General features: G+C 44.5%; 1 protein-coding gene across 1 annotated transcript in view; it reads right to left on the minus strand.

Moving 5' to 3' along the window:
- Positions 1–17,840, minus strand: part of LOC108287078 — a 73,466-nt gene that overhangs the window by 26,428 nt on the left and 29,198 nt on the right. The window contains exons 7-8 of the mRNA XM_037730158.1: positions 13,588–14,021; positions 3,620–3,725 (exon numbers count right to left, since the gene is read on the minus strand). Of these exons, the coding sequence (XP_037586086.1) occupies positions 13,697–14,021 (325 nt within the window). The 3' untranslated portion in view covers positions 3,620–3,725; positions 13,588–13,696. The remainder of the gene's footprint in view (positions 1–3,619; positions 3,726–13,587; positions 14,022–17,840) is intronic.

Consider the following 17,840-nt stretch of genomic DNA (forward strand, 5'->3'; position numbering starts at 1 on the left):
AAAAAAAAAAAAAAAAAAAAAAAAAAAAAAAAAAAAAAAAAAAAAAAAAAAAAAAAAAAAAAAAAAAAATCTGATCCAGGAAAAGGCTAAGTAGAAAGACCAGCACCCTGAAGTTTGTAATTAATAACAATGGAAACTCCATTGCTACCTTGTTCATGTAATCAACAATGTGTGAGTCGAAATAAAGTAGTGAGCTATACGTTTCTGTCTACATACCAATATACCAATCGACAGGAAAGGAAGAAATTGCTCAAATGTGACTACTGTTAACAAACATGTTAACACACATCTAAATATTAGAGATAGTCTCTATTAATATCGTAACCTATCAATTCTGAAACCACTCCTTCAACTTCTGTTGTTTTTAATTCCCCCTAAAAATACAAACAAAAGAGCAGCCACCTTTAAAATGTAAATTTCTCCCTTTTACAAAGTAACCTGCCAAGGAAAATTTAATGCGTTAAAATAAAATGTAACAGACAAACCAATTACAACATTAAAAAAACTAAAATGATCAGTAACAAACCAATCGCTCAAGTTTAGCAAAGCATCTGTTTTTAATCTGTTGTGGGTATCCTATTAAACTAATAAGCAACAACGTTTTCGTCTGTTGTGGGTATCCTATTACACTAATAAGCAACAACGTTTTAATCTGTTGTGGGTATCCTATTATACTAATAAGCAACGACGTTTTAATCTGTTGTGGGCATCCTATTACGCTAATAAGCAACAACGTTTAAAAGTCATCCCAATGCCTAACACACCACCATACACATAACATACTTGTCCTTTACGCCAATGAAGCTTAAACTCAGACCATTACCCCCTCCTGGCACACTGAAATATACAGGGGAAATCCAAAAAATCAAGTATGTTAAATGCCGGCATCTTCTTCCAGAGTAGGGTCAAATTCGTGTTTGCCCGAAAATGTCACCGTCCCAGGAAGTCTGCAAATCCTCACTAGCGCTGGAGTACAAAGAGGCCTGACCACGGAAACACCTGTCCTAGCACCAGGAAGACACGTGGAAACGCAGCAAGCCCCCTAAGTCCGCGCTAGCCCCAAAGCCTCCGCTGCAGCGATGGGGGAACAAGAAGTGGCCGCTGGCCTCGCGGGTGCGGCGGACAGGGTCCCATGCCCGCGGCTCGCCTCCCGAGAACCAGGAAAACTGTCAGGCCGGCACGGACCCACCCTCCTCAGACCCTCGCGCTCCAGCCCAGCGCGGCCCCCGCCCGACAGACCGCACCCCGACCGCCCGGGCCTGCAGTTGCATTGCCACCTCATCCCTCCCTGGCGGCCTCGAGACCCCTTAACCTTCGCCGCGCGGCCTGGGCTCAGGCCAACCCAGGGGCAGGAGCGCCCAGCCGCCGCCCCCCGCCCGGCCCGACCCCAACCGAGTCCGTTCCCCAGCCGCTCGGTCCCCGCGTCCCCAGGTCCGAGCTCCCGCCTCGCGCTCCCCACCCCCAGCCTCCGCCCTCGCCCCGCGCGGCCTCTCCCGCCCACTCCCCAGTGCCGGCTACCTGGAGGTAATGGCTGCTGAGCACTTCACCCGGGGGCCAGGTTGCAGAGGGCCCGGTGCTCGGGGTCCCGCTCCTACTCCCGCTCTATGTGGTTGGCGTAGAGAACAGGCTCCGGAAGGCGCACACAGCTACCAGGCCACCCGCTCCCAGGGAAACACCGGCGCTATCGGCAGGAAGCACGCCACCATCATCTTCCGCCTCCCGCCGCCTCAGCAGGCGGTCCCGGCCAGACCCAGCGGCCGCTGCCACCGCCCCTGCCGCCTCCGCCGCGCCACATTGGCTCGGTCGCTCGCTCCGGGCCCGCCCCCGCAAGCGCGCGGCCCAAACGCCGGGAAAGCAGGGAGGCGGGAGGGAGCGAGGAAGGCGCGCGCGGGAGCGGAAGGAGCGGGCGGAGCGCGCAACCACCCGGGAGGCGGGATTGGCCGGCGGAGACAAAGCCGGCGTGTCGTGGCGCGCGTGAAGGGCGGGGCCCGGGTGGCGGCGGGGCCGGGGTGAGGGGCGGGACCGGAGTGAGGGAGGGACTTAGGGGAGCCGTTGCCAGGGACACCTTGCAACGATCCCACAGTGGGTGACCGGGAGAGTCCTCGGCCGGCCCCTCCCTCTGGGGATGGCAATTGGTTGCCATCCTTTTTCCCTTTTTCGCCGTTATCACTTGATATTTCTTACCCAATCCAAATCACCCCTGGCCAACGCTTGAGGCTCCTGAGCTGAGCCACCCTCCTATGACCTGATCTTCCCACCACCAGCTTCGGGAACTTTGTGTTCAACCTGTGCAAATCTTTTTTTGTTTAATGTGCAAAACTTAAACAAAAATAGTTTTTTTTTTAATTAAAAATAGTTTTTTTAAAAATTAAAATAGTTTTTTAATTAAAAAACTATTTTAAAAGAATGATTCATGGGCTGGGCGCGGTGGCTCACGCCTGCAATCCCAACACATAGGGAGGCCGAGGCAGGTGGATCACTTGAGGTCAGGAGTTCGAGACTAGCCTGGCTTACATGGCGAAACCCCTGTCTCTACTAAAAATAAAAGTAAAACATTAGCCAGGCATGGTGGTTCACGTCTGTAATCCCAGCTACTTGGGAGGCTGAAGCACGAGAATCACTTGAACCCGAGAGGCAAAGGTTGCAGCGAGCGGAGATCGCACCACTGCATTCCATCCTGGGCAATGGAGTGAGAGTCTCAAAAAAAAAAAAAAAAAAAAAAGTACAAATGCCTTGCTCTCTTGCTCTCTGTAAGCTGAATTTGAGGTGGCTTACCATAATTCATACCATATAGAAAAATATAGATCAGCTAATAAAATCAGTACAAAGAAAAGGAAAAGTCAGGCCCAGGCGTGGTTGCTCATGCCTGTAATCGCAGCACTTTGGGAGGCAGAGACAGGTGGATCACCTGAGGTCGGGAATTCAAGACCAATCTGACCCACATGGAGAAACCCTGTCTCTATTAAAAATACAAAAGTAGTCAGGCATGGTCACGCACAACTATGATCCCAGCTGCTACTCTGGAGGCTGAGGCAGGAGAATCCCTTCAACCCGCGCGGCGGAGTTTGAGGTGAGCGGAGATCAGGCCACTGCTCTCCAGCCTGGGCAACAAGAGCGAAACTCCATCTTGTTTCAAAATAAAAAAGAGAAAAAAAGTCAGAATAAAATGAAAGGCCAGGAATAAGAACACAGATGAGCAGGTCATAGGGCCTTACACTGTTATTAAAATTGGGTCATACATTAGGCTCTGAGCTTCCTGGTGGCCAAAACTAAAAGGAAAACACATGTATGTGCTTTTCTCACCATCACTAAGAAGAAACAGAGTGTTCTTGGAGACTCTCAGCATTTCCCTAGTTGCAGCTTTCAATTTTTCAGGGGCTTTATATATTGATTTTGAGTAATAAGCAATATCCTTGTATTCGTTACCTATGGTTGGGTAAAAATCGCCCCAAATTTAGCAGCTTAAACAACACACTTTTTTTCCCTTACCGTTTCAGTGGGCTTGGAATCTGGGTGAGGTTAGCTGTGTCCTCTGGCTCAGGCTCTCACAAGGATGCAATGAAGCTGTCAGTCAGGGCTGCAGCTCTCTCAGGGCTTCAGGATCCTCTTTCAAACTCACTTCCATGGCTCCTGGCAGGCCTCAGCTCCTCTCTGTCTGTTGGCTGGAGACCTCAGTTCCTGTCCACTTGCACCTCTTCATAAGAAGCAGCTGGCTTGCCCCAGGGCTAGGGAGGAGAAAGAGGAAGAGAGAGAAAATGAAAATGAGAGAGAGATCACAGTCCTTTTTTGTAACCGAATCCCAGAAGTGACATCCCATCACTTTCACATATTCTATTGCTACTTAGAAAATAGCACCTAGGTCCAGCAAGTCACGATGGCTCACACCTGTAATCCCAGAATTTTAGGAGGCTGAGGTGTGTGGATCACCTGAGGTCAGGAATTCAAGACCAGCCTGACCAATATGGTGGAACACTGTCTTAACTAAGAATACAAAAATTAGCTGGATGTAGTGGAACATGCCTGTAATCCCAGCTACTTGGGAAGCTGAGGCAGGAGAATTGCTTAAACTTGGCAGGCAGATGTTGAAGTGAGCTGAAATTGCACTAGTGCACTTCAGCCGGACCTAGAAGTTGAAACTCTGTCTCAAAAAGAAAGAAAGAAAGAAAGAAAGAAAGAAAGAAAAGAGTCCCAATAGTCCCTAGGTCCAGCCCATGCTCAAAGGGAGAAGATTATACAGGACATGAATATGAGGAGGCTGTTTACCACAATCCTCAAAAACACCCTCACTGTGCCCTCTCACAACATTTTGAGAGGCTGAGGCAGGAGGATTGCTTGAGGCCAGGAGTTCGAGACCAGCCTGAACAACATAGGGAGCTCTGGTCTCTGCAAAAAATATACAAAATTAGCCGGGTGTGGTGGTGCATGCCTGTTGTTCCAGCTACTTGGGAGACTGAGGGGGGAGGAATGATTGTGTCCAGGGGTCTTGGGACAGAGGTGTGGGTTGAGGCTGCAATGAGTCATCATTGCCCCACTGCACTTCCACCTGAATGAGAGAGTGAGACCCTGATTCAAAAAAAAAAGAAAATCCTCACTCTGCATCCCTAATGATTTTCATAATTCTAAGTGGACTCTTGCATCTTCCCTTCTTATTGATTCCTTTACTCAGTTAATGAGATCTCTTGATCATCTGGCGTCTTTTATGTCTGAGAGGTTTACCCATGTTATTGCAGATAGTCACTGTTATTTTTCATTACTGCATAATAATCTATTATATTAGATATCCATAATTTTATTTATCCATTCTATTGCTATTGAACATCTGGCTCATTTTTAGCTATCACGAATTAAGTTGCTATGAACATTCTATAAATGAATTTTGGTGGACATAAGCCCTCATTTCTTTTTTTTTTTTTTAATTGGAGAGAGAGTTTTGCTCTTGTTGTCCACGCTGGAGTGCAATGGCATAATCATGACTCACTGAAACCTCTGCCTCCTGGGTTCAAGGAATTCTTCTGCCTCAGTCTCCCAAGTAGCTGGGATTACAGGCACGTGCCACCAGGCTTGGCTAATTTTTCTTTATATTTGGTAGAGATGGGGTTTCATCATGTTGGTCAGGCTGTTCTTGAACTCCTGACCTCAGGTGATACACCCACCTCAGCCTACCCAAGTGCCGGGATTACAGTGTTCAGCCACCCTGCCCAGGCAGCATAAGCCCTTATTTTTATTGGGAATATATCAGGAGTGGAAGTGATGAGTGAGATAGTATTGATTGCATGTGTAAATACTATCTCTGTCAATTCAGGTGCTCCAAGTGAGAAGGTGCAGTAGCCTGCAGGCCCACATAAGCATGAATATTAAAAAAAATCTTGAATTTCTTCAAGAAAAATTCCAGGCACTTAGCTCTGAAAAGTCATTGAGCAACTTGTTAAGCAAGAAGGTAATTATAGCCAGCAGCACAAGCAGTGGCCCAAGGCAAGTCCCCCTCCAGCCAGCAAAATGTTAAAAAAGGGTTGACATATGTGGGAAAATAGTAAGAGAAAACGTGTGAAAGAGAGAGATGGGAAGTAAAACTGAAGAAAGAAACAGTGTAAAGAGAAAAGAGAGAGAATGTTTTTCTTTTAAAAACTCAGGCAGAACAACTAAGCCAAAACATGTTTTAAAAGGTTGAAAAAGAAAAACTATAAAGTAAAAGAGGAGGGAATTGTGGGAAGTAGAAAAGTTCCTCTTGTCCCAGCTCCATGGGAGGTTAAGTAGGAGGACTGCTTGAACCCAGGAGTTCAAGGCTGCAGTGAGCTATGATTGTGCCACTGCACTCCAGCTTGGGTGACAAAGTGAGACCCTGTCTTTAACAAAAACAGTTTGGGGCCAGATACAGCAGCTCATGCCTCTAATCCCAGCACTTTGGGAGGCCAAGGCAGGTGGATCACTTGAAGTCAGGAGGTCGAGACCAGCCTGACCAACATGGTGAAACCCTTTCTCTACTTAATTAGCTGGGCGTGGTAGCGCATGCCTGTAATCCCAGCTGCAGGTGTGCACCACCATGCTTGACGAATTTTCTTAAATTTCATACGGATTGGGTCTTGCTATATTGCCCAGGCTGGTCTCGAACTCCCGGCCTCGGGTAGTGTTGGAAATAGATGCTCGGTACCATAAAGCAAAATTAGCACTGAGACAAAGGCTCTTTCAGCAACATACTTTACTTCCTGGGACTGCAAGAAGGGTACTCCCGGTAGCCATTGTGCCACGACAGAACAATGAACAAAGGAGGAACCAGGTGAGCTGATCCCAGTTTGGTTCCATAACACAAGAAGCAGATGCCAAGGTGGAATTTGATGTGCAAGAGATTGACAGGAAAAAAAAAAAAAAGCCTGTGAAGAATAAAGGAAAGCGGGAGTAAGAATGAGCATGGATGGGCCGGGTGAGGTGGCTCACGTCTGTAATCTCAGCACTTTGGAAGGCCAAGGGAGGCAGATCACCTGAGGTCCAGACTTTTGAGACCAGCCTGGACCACCTGGCGAAATCCCATCTCTACTAAAAATTCAAAAATTAGCCTGGTGTGGTGGTGGGTGCCTGTAATCCCAGCTACATGGGAGGCTGAGGCAGGAGAATCGCTTGAACTCAGGAGGGGGAGGTTGCAGTGACCTGAAATCACACCACTGCACTCAAGCCTGGGTGACAGAATGAGCAAGACTCTGTCTCAAAAAAAAAATAATAAAAATTTAAAAAATAATTTAAAAAGGCACGGATGAACACAGTGTCTCATGCCTATAATCCCAGCACTTTGAGAAGCCAAGGCAGGAGAATCACTTGAGGCCAGGAGTTCAAGACCAGCCTGGGCAACATGGCGAGACCCTGTCTCTACAAAAAAAATAAAATTATTAGCTGGGTGGGAGGATTGCTTAAGCCTAGGAGGTGGAGGCTGCAGTGAGCCATGATCAAGCCACTGCACTCCAAATCCTATCAAAAATTAAAATTAAAATTAAATGAAATTAAACGATATTCATGGAGAGCGTACTGACCACAATGCAGGTCTGACAACTGTTTGAGAGCTCTACAGAGAGCCCAGAGCAGACTGTCCACATAGGAGCTGTTTGTAAGTCAGGAATGGGCTGAGTCTGGAATCTCTGGCATGCAGAGTCATTGGCTGGCACAGCCTGTGGAAAGCATGCCTCAGCATGAACCCTGTGGTGGGCCCAAGTGTGTAGCAGATGGAATGTCTTAGCCAGCCCAGCTAATATTGTAATTTTAGTTGAGACGAAGGTTTCACCATGTTGGCCATGCTTGGTCTTGAATTCCTGACCTCAGGTGACCTGCCTGCCTCTGCCTCCCAAAGTGCTGGGATTACAGGCATAAACCACTGTGCCCGGCATAACTTCTTGTTAATCTAGTTATTTCATCAACCTGAACAATGTGGCAAAATCCCGTCTCTATTAAAAATACAAAAGTTAGACGGGCATGGTGGCGGCAGGCGCCTGTAATCCCAGGGACTAGGGAAGCTGAGGCAGGAGAATCGCTTGAACATGCGAGGTGGAGGCTGTAGTGAACTGAGATCGTGTTACTGCACTCCAGCCAGGGACATAGGGTGAGACTCCAACTCAAAAAAAAAAAAAAAAAAAGAGAATATAGTTATTTCAAAATAATGTAGAAATAGGCTGTGACAGGATGGCTGCTTTTATTGCTTGGAATTCCATAGTTTAACAATTTTTTTCTGTTTCTTTTTTTCACAAATAGTTGTTTGCACTCTTGGCTTTTTTTGTGGTCATGTGCTCATTAGGCCGTAATTCATTTATTTATTCAGGTACATGATTTTTTTTTTGGTATAGATGACTTGGCCTCAAAAATCCATGATCTAAAAAGTTAGTAGTGATTATATCTTTATTTTAGCTTGCATGTAAATTCCTTTTTTCTCCTATTAACATTTATGATAGCTTTCCCTGAGTTTCATGTTGCATCAACCCCAGAAGACAGTCACACCGGTACCTTCTGTCCTCCACGAGAAGAACAGGACGTGGAGCCTCTGGCAATTTACATTCTTTTTTTCTGTGCAATTCTTCATTGCTTAATTGTATAGTGCTTAATATGTACACGTTAAAGGATATTAAATGTATTGATGTTACAAAGGCAATGCTTTAAAATTCTTTGGTGTGCTTTACAGCTGTATTATTATTTTCTCTGTAAAAAAACTCTGTGGCTACCTGGTGAAGCCCCGGGACAGTAAGAACTCATTTACCAACTAGCAGGCGCTAGTGACTCATGCCTGTAATCCCAGCATTTTGGGAGGCCCAGACGGGGGGATCACATGAGGTCAGGAGTTCGAGACCAGCCTGGCCAACATGGTGAAATCTTGTCTCTACTAACAATACAAAAATAAGCCAGTCCTGGTGGCACGTGCCTGCAATGCCAGCTACTTGGGAGGCTGAGGTAGGACAATACTTTGAATTTGGAAGGCGGAGGTTGCAGTAAACCGAGATTGTGTGGTTGCACTCCAGCCTGGGCAAGAGCAAAAGTATTTCTTAAAAAAAAAAAAAAAAAAAGGAAAAAAAAGAATTTATTTACAGTCTATATACCAGTGTTTTAGTTAAAGTAACTCCATTATTAACAAGTATTTACCCTTTTTACAGACAGGGCCATTGAGACTCAGATTAACACATCCAATATTCGTTAGGGAGCAGCCACTCAGAGATTCGAAACCAAAAACCAGACTACTTCTCTTTAGCTGGGCGGTGTGGCAATATGATAACGAATTCTTTTACTTCTTGGAATTTGGACTTGTTTTAACTTGGGAAGTGCTCTAACGTATACGGAAGAAGTAGATCTTTAAACACATACAGACATCAAAACCCGAGATACTCTCCTCTGTGTACATGTTTGACACTTTGGTTTAGAGATTCTTATTCTCTAAATGACAGCAAACCTCCCTACTCCATTTCTTATGCCTTGGTATTACTAGTAGTAGAGGAGCCGGGACTGAATGCGTTTTCTTGCCTTTCCTGGTCTTTCAGTTTTCGAAAAGGGGCGCTACATCGTTATATAAAATGCTGCGAAAAGCGAGTAATTCTTTTGTTTAGGGATAGTTCTCACGTGTTTATCACGTCTGTTCGGGGCAAGGGGGAAAAGGGCCGTAGGAAAGGCGACACCAACGGCCGTTGCAACGCGCTCAAGGTAATTCAGGGCATTACGCAGCCCGCTGTCCAGGGCTTAGGCTCAGTGTGGCAATGTCACGCGCATCTCGGGCCTCATTTATGAGGAGACCCGGGTGGTGCTTAAGCTGTTCCTGGAAAACGTGATCCGGGACGCTGTGACTGACACGGAGCATGACAAGCGCAAGATCGTCACCTCCACGGACGTGGTCTACGCTCTCAAACCCCAGGGTCGAACCCTGTAAGGCTTTGGCCCTTAAGTGAGGCCAGACTTTTTTTGCAGCATTGTTAATGGTCCTTTTCAGGACCGCTTAGGTTTTCTCCTGAAGGGCTCTCGCTTGAAATTGTGGAAACAACTTACTAAGCAATATTGTGTGTTTTAATGCTGTGGGTGCCCAAAAGCTGTAAGTGTAGAATGCTGTAAAGTATAAGTTTACACTAAGCCTGACAAACATGAAACACAGGTTGTAAATTAATCATATATTTAGAGATTAGAAATCTGGTGGGCTGGCTGAGGACATCAACAGCTACATTGTCACTTACAAGCTTTTAAAATGTGGTTATGGTAGTGTTTTTCTCATTACTATTATGATTACACTCTGTAACTAAAGTTGTAGTTTTAGTGCTGACCCAACTTTATTACATTCTGCTTAATAAGCCATTTAAGTAACCACAGAATACGCAGTAATTAGCAAAAACAGCATAATTTGCATAAACAAATTAGCAGGTGTCATTCTGACAAATGTGTCTGCAGTGGAGGGACTGGCTCCCTTACTGGTTCGATGATCTAATTTAGCAGCACTGAAAGAAGTTTTCCTGTTTTGTGCCTTTTGTAGGGCTGATGGCCCCACAGGGTTGTGGGGTGTCCCTTATGCTGTGCTAAGGTGCAGGATCCGAGAAATAAACAGACAGGACACAGAAGTACAAGGAAAATGCAGCTGGGCTCAGGGGGCCACACTACCTATGAGTGAAGTCAAGCGAGGCCCCGAATGTCCAGAAGAGCATTTATTGTGTACAGGTTAGGGGACAGGGCAGTGATTGAAGTCATCTTTAAGAATAGTGATAGGGTTGTGAGCAATGAAACATGGTGTCCACTCCAGTAGGTCACCTAGGCTTAGAGGTGGACGGTGCGCAGAAAGGGGTCCATTCCCATTAGGTCTTCGAGGCGAGGGCTGTGTGCAGTGAGGGGTGACCTTAGGTCACCAAGGCACAGAGGTGGGCCGTGAGCAGTGAAGAGGTACAGAGTGCAATACCTCTATCTATGGGCAAACTACTAAGAAGATTTATAGGAGGATGCTTTAAGTCACACAGCATTGACAGGGCTGTCAGGGTCTACGCCACCTGCTGGCAGCTTCCAATGAGTTCTATAGGGGAATGCTTTTCCAGCAGCACAGTAACAAGAGCTGATAAAATTCAATCACCAAGGTGTGATTTCCAGTCTGAGGGCAGCCTTCCACAAGAACTGGAGCAAGGTCCTACAACTCCTTTAACAGGAGGAGTGGCTCTTGCCTCAAGCTTGCCATATAGCAGGTATCTTTACGATACTGAACGCTGCCACCTGGGCCATGGATTCTTGTCCTTTTCTCCGATTATAAGCTGCTTATTCCTTAATTCATGTTCTGTACTGTGTCTACTCTAGGAATTCCTTTGATGATGAACTAAGATATAATTATATATATATGTAGGGAAATATTCTTTAGGCATACATACTATGAACTATTATGATTATATGCAGAGGATTATATAAAAGGAAATAACTGAGTAGTAACACTACAAACTGAGATAATCTTCAAGCCCTAATTCTATAAACTAATTTATGATTACATAAAGGATTATATAAAAGGAAATAACTGAGTAGTGACACTATAAACTGAGATATTCTTCAGGCCTTAGTTGTGCCAGGGTTCTGTTTAGCTCTCCTTCCTTGATGCCTATATGCGGCGTTACCCACACCTTTGCTTGTGATCCATTGTAAATATAGAAACACTTCGATAAAGGTGTAACTGCAATAAGTTATGTCTCAATTGCTGTTTGAGAGAGTATGGAGATCAAAGAGCCAATTAAACATCTCAAAAGGGGGAAAAATCCTCCAGAATGTGGACATTTGAGACAATTGCTTTGTTGAAAAAGCCGCCAACAAAAGACCGAAGGAGACTAAAGTAACACAGCAACTAAACAATGTGTTCATTGCATTCTGTCTCCAAAGATGTTTCAAAGGGCATTTTGGAGTCAACCAAGGAAACTTGAATGTGGACTGGATAATAGGTCATTTTAGTAAGGTTTTTTTTTTTTTTTTTTTTTTCCCACTGTGTTGGTCAGGCTGGTCTTGAACTCCTCAGGTGATCCACCCACCTTGGTCTCCAAAGTGCTTGGATTACAGGCATGAGCCGTCACGCCCGGCCATTTTAGTAAGTTTTTAAAGAAAGTTTTGATGTATTGAGATTACATGTAATTTCCCTTATTTTTAGGAATTAGATGCTGAAGTATATAGGTTTAAAGTGTCATGAGTCTGTCATTTACTTTCAGATGGTGGTAAAGTACACTGTATTGAATCTAGGTGGTGGATGATTGATAAACACATCTTTTATCATGTATTTTTTCAGAATATTTTTATAATAAAAATCTGGGATACAGTAGGAGATAACAAAACTGCTAAAAGCCCTGGCACCATCAGGAGAGAGGCCTCTCAACAGGTGAGTATAAAAGACCTATCTGCAGAATAGGATCAAGTAGCAGGACACTCAGCTGCATGACACTTGTCATAAGCATGCATTTATTTCTCTTGCTCTGACTCTGATCAGCAGAGGGGAACGACAGGGGACCAGGGCATTTCAAGTAATGTTGGCAGAGTGTAGGTCTACAGTAGTGTGAAGACAGGAGTGGCAATAAGTAGTTGGATGCCATGGACACTGGGAATGCATATATGAACAAAACACAGGCCTGGCAGTTGACTGAGTGACGAGGACTTCCCCTTGCAAACTGAGACAATGAGAATTAACCTTATGCTGTTGGAAGCATGTTAACGAGGTGTGACACAGAGAAATTTGCATTTAAGTTACATCAATTATTTTGGATATAGCAGCCATAAACTTTGTGCTGTGTAGTGAAAACATTGTGTTCTGTTAAGGTCAAGACCGGAAACAGCCTACTCAAAGGGGATAATATGAGGAAGATTTCTTAGCAAATTGAGGGCAGGATACAGAAACCTAAAAAAATAGTGTCTCCATCCAGGTATAGTAAGGATCACTTACAACTCTGAAGGGGTATGAGAAGCAGTCATTAGAGCTGCACAGAGGGGGTCCCTGACAGGACTTGTGGCCTGGAGAGAGGGATGCAGCAGCCTATGGTGACACCTGAAAGGGAAACTGGCGAATAAATACCCCATCTGATTCTTTCTTCCCTCCAGTCTCCTGCATTGAGTTTCCACTGGCTGAATCTTATCAGAAGGAGGAGGTCCAGGTAGCACATTGATAAGATCCATACAGTAAGTCTCTCAAAGCCCAGGGCTTGGAGGAGAAAGTGGAAATAAGTCTGGAGGTCTGACTGGAAGATACTTTGCTCTGTGCCCCAGGCTGAAGTGCATTGGCACGACCTCGACCTCGCCTCACTGCGACCTCCGCCTCCCGGGTTCAGCCTCCTGAGTGGCTGGGATTACAGGTCCGTGCCACCACGTAGAGTCGGGGTTTTGCAATGTTGGCTAGAGTGGTCACGAACTCCTTGAGCGACCGAGCTCGGCGGGGAAACGGCTCTTTCCCTCCCTCCTTCCTTCCTCTCTTTTCTTTCTTTCGTCTTTGAGACAGTCTCACTGTCGCCCAGGCTGGAGCGCAGCGGTGCCATCTCGCAATCCCTGAAACCTCCGCCTCCCCTGCTGAAGCGATTCTCCTGCCTCAGCCGTTAAAGAATAGCTGCGACTGCAGGCGTGCGCCGCCACGCCGGGCCAACTTTCGTACTTAGCATTTTCAGTAGACGGGGTTTCACCATTTTTGTGCCCAGGCTAGTCTGGAACTTCTGAGCTTTAGCAATCCGCCCGCCTCGGTCTCCCAAGGTGCTGGGATTACAGGCGAGGCACCCTGCCCCGCCACAAATACTGGATTTTTAAGTTTACCAGTGATTTACCTGTCCCGAACAGATGAGATCATTCAGGTACTATGGCTAATAACACGTAATGCTAGTGTAATAAAACCCCGCCACCTAATACAGAATCAGTTAAATTTTAGAAACCCGAGGATAAAACACATCCCATACATCACAAAACTGCTGGTATTCTTAAATCATTTCCACCATCTTTCTCCGTGGAGGCCTAAGATAGAAATACCCAAGTTCCTAATGTTTTCCCGCCTTCCTTTTGTCCGGAGCACACCCGACACCCGCCATCTTGGGAGGATCGCTCAAAACGGCTTGGTTTAACTCTGCTACAACCCCAGAAAGTTTACAAAAGGAAACTCACATCGCCTACGTCTTCGTGGTGAGCAGTTACGGCCCTTCGTGTGAGGAAGGAGGTGGCCCTGAAAAGGGCCTTTTGTGGGAGAGCAGTCAACAGCAAGCCAGAATGAGGCTCAGCCGCCGAAGCCGTAGAGGGTGCGGCCCTGGCGCTTGAGCGCGTACACCACGTCCATGGCGGTGACCGTCTTGCGCTTGGCGTGCTCCGTGTAGGTCACGGCGTCCCGGATCACGTTCTCCAGAAACACCTTGAGCACCCCGCGGGTCTCCTCATAAATAAGGCCCGAGATGCGCTTTACGCCGCCGCGTCGGGCCAGGCGCCGGATGGCGGGCTTGGTGATGCCCTGGATGTTGTCACGCAGCACTTTCCGGTGCCGCTTGGCGCCTCCCTTTCCCAAGCCTTTACCTCCTTTCCCTCTGCCAGACATGACCACAAGCAAACTGCAGCCCTACCTCTGCAACTTCAGTACTTCTTGAAGCCCCTTATATATCAATAATGCGGACCTTTTTGGAGACTGAAATGAAGGGGCGGGAACGAAACCTGTGTCTCCGCCTTTTCCCTACCTTACTGGGCGTCCCCGACACTGTGGTCTAAGGAACCAAGCGGGCGGGGAAATGCAACTCGGTTTGATTCCTTTCTGTTTCCTTGTTTTGGTCTTGTGTGCAGGTTTCTGTGTCCTCCGGTCTAGTGCCTGTTGGCTCTCAAAGAACTGATTATGTTTGTCTCTTAACAGCCTTAACATTTGTAAAAAGGAGGCAGTAACGCTACATACACTTGTCTGCAAAATGGATAGACAAGCAAATAACGTAACAACTATTTCTTTTAAGACAGTCTCGCTCTGTAGCCCAGGCTGGAGTGCAGTGGCGGGTTCTCGGCTCACTGCAACCTCCGCTTCCCGGGTTCAAGCGATTCTTCTGCCTCAGCCCGCGGAGTAGCTGCGACTACAGGCGCGCGCCACCACGCCTGGCTAAAATTTTGTATTTTTAGTAGAAACGGAGTTTCGTCATATTGACAAGGCTGGTCTGAACTGACCTCAGGTGATCGGCCCCTGCTTGGCCTCCCAAAGTGCTTGGATTACAGGCATGAGCCATCGCTCCCGGCCTTAATTTTTAAACGTTAAGATTCCTTTAAAATGTATTTTTATTAATTTTAAAAATATAGCAAGCAATACTTATTAAATTTGGCCGATCATGAGACTGCGTTTGACAGAGAAATAGGCATTCACATCGTTTTCGGCATTCCTAATAAAATAGGATCTGTAAGAAGGGAAACCAATATTAATTGAATTTACATTCTTAGTATTCCAATGTATAATGCAATATTTGAGGCTTGAAGACATAATCATCTAATAAGTGGTATTGTATTCTTGGGCTCAATTTTGCAGTCTCATTGTTTTGCTATCTACCACTGCTTTCCTGCCAGTAAAGCATACATGGGAAATCATGACGAATAAAGGTTTGCAAATTAACAAAAATACTAATCAATTCTGTGAAAGACTGTGCTAATAAAAGATTCCTGAATAAATTTACGCACAGATCATAGATGATGTGTAGTAGAAAAATTCCAACATTAACTTATATTCTACACCTTCACATTCATTGCCTCCGATATACTGCAGGGGTAGCTTAAAAATTCCTTCTCTGCTGATACCTAAAGTCAGTGAAAACATTCTTCATTTTGAGGTTAAGAGTCTACTTAAATTTTGGCTTAGGTTCATTTGCCTGTAGGCATAGACACAGAGATCTCTAATGCTCTCCTTTTTGAGGTAGGCACCAAAGCATCATTCATTCATTCAGTAATTTAACGTCCTCTAAATACGAAGAATGGTGTACAAATACCAGGTTTACAAAGATGATCAATTTATTCTCTTAAAAAACTTAAAAGTTTAGAAAAGGGAAAAGTAAACTCAGGGTTAGGGGACAGACATCAAACCAGCATACTTTTTTTTTTTGAGATGGAGTTTTGCTCTTTTTGCCCAGGATGTAGTGCAATGGCCTGGTCTCAGCGGAGATTAGTTAGCCCAAATACCTTTTTACTTACTGAGACCCTAAGTAGCCATGGGAACCAGTCAGTGTTGCACAAGAATGAAATGGTGGCATCTGTTAATTCACTATATCTAATATGGTGAACAATTCCAAAAATTATTCAATAACTCTTATTAAGACTACAATAATAATTAAAATAATAAACAGTAAACAATCTGAGTTGTGTTTTTTTGAGACAGAGGCTTGCTCTGTCGCCCAGGCTGGAGTGCTGTGGCTCGACCTCGGCTTACTGCAACCTCTGCCTCCTGGGTTCAAGGGATTTTCCTGCCTCAGTTTCCCTAGAAGCTGGGACTACAGGCACCCACCACTACGGCCAGACAATTGTGTGTGTGTGTGTGTGTGTGTGTGTTCTAGTGGAGACAGGGTTTCACGGTGTTAGCCAGGATCACCTTGATCTCTTGATGTCTTGATGTCGTGATCCACCCACCTCGGCCTCCCAAAGTGCTGGGATTACAGGCGTTGAGTCACCACGCCCAGCCAGCAATCTTAATTTTAAATCTATCTTTGTGTCTAGAGATTATAAAGCTATGGACTGGAAAAAGAAATGCTTATACCTGTGACTGTCACTGTTGAAAATGATATCCATAATGATGCACAGCCCCTTCCTCCAGAAACCCATAAAATGCCTCCCTAGAGGAATTACTGATTTCGACAAATCCAAGTCTATAAGTTTTCCTCTGTTAGAAACCATATTTTTATTTTTGTGGCATATAACATGGTCTTAAGTCCCAGAGACTTGTTTCCAATCTGTGCAAGAGAGTAAATGATTACTTAAGACAATTTAAGTAATTTTAATGAAATTAGTTGAATGAGGAGAGATGACATCTTCAAAGTTGATTATTTTATCTAGGATTTTTTTCCCCAAATTCTTTGGGAAAGAATTTACCTAGGATTTACATGAAAAAGTCCTCTAATCACTATGGAGGGTAGGCCAAAATAACTTGATTTTCTGAAATAGGAGTATTTTTGTTAGTAGAAACAGAATATCAAATTACTCGTTTATTTAACAAACATAGGAGTTCATTTCAGCATCCAATTATTTGATGGAAAATATTAATTTTATGCTTAATTATCCAATAATAACCTAATTCCATCATGTGCATTGCAAACTGAAAGATAAGGAATAGTGAAGTTACTCATGTTTGCTGTGAAATGTTTGTTTAGCTCCTTAGGTGGACATATTCAACCAATTAATTTTGGGTGTGACAGCTCAGTTTATATTTTGTGAGTAAAAAGTCCAAGGAGAATGATGAAAATTTTGAAAGTGATTTTAATGAGATTTTTTTCCTCTCTAATCCTCAATGTCCACACTTGTAATGTTGAAATTTGTATTTTATTTTAGTAAATAGTGATTTTTACCATTTATTCAACCAGGTTGGAGAGAGAGAGAAAGACGAACCAAAATTTGTATTTTAAATGTGACTTTAAATTATAAAAATATGTACAAAATTCTATGGTGAATATTGGCAAAAAAAAAGTAGTCTTCCATTAAATTATTTACAATTTTAAAGTGATGGGACAGGAACATGTGAACTGTTAATGCTCAGAAGCTCTCGCTCTCAGTGCTCACAGTTGGTAACATGATGTTGGCCTGCCATTCTATTATTTCTTGATTCAGTTTTCTTTAAGGAGATGTGGTAGTTGATCTTTAATGCCTATTTTAGGTCTGAAAAATCCATGATCCTAACTTTTAAGAGAAGATTGGTCACTGTTTAGGACTTTTTTCTATAAGAAGAATGATGTAACCCCACCCTGATCCTTCTGGAAATTTTTAAACCACTAAAATATTGAGATCAAATCCAGCTTACATACTAGTAACTTAAATGCTATTTAAAAACAAAAACCAACCAAACAAAAAAACCCGTCTTTTCTAAAATAATCACCCTTCTTGTACATAGAACTTTCTACCCCGGTGCCAGTTCCTAGAGCTTGATGCAAACAGCTCGCCAGAGAGCCTGTGCTACTGTTCTTGCGAAAAAAACCAATTTTCCTACACATTTGTGGAAAAATGAGTTTACCTGTATAAAGTCAAGAAGATAAGAATGTAGGGAACAATGTCCTGGAATAGACATTTGCAAATGAAAGAGGGAAAAATAGTATTTTTAAGGAAAACCTGAAAGTTGTCTCGATTTGACTGAAGTTTGAAAGAGAGTTGGGGGAATAAGGAAACTTTGAAGATGCCGGTTTTAAAACTATGCACAGAAACTAAGGCAG

The sequence above is a fragment of the Cebus imitator genome, unplaced genomic scaffold, assembly GCF_001604975.1.
Source record: "Cebus imitator isolate Cc_AM_T3 unplaced genomic scaffold, Cebus_imitator-1.0 Scaffold335, whole genome shotgun sequence".
Classification (NCBI taxonomy): domain Eukaryota; kingdom Metazoa; phylum Chordata; class Mammalia; order Primates; family Cebidae; genus Cebus; species Cebus imitator.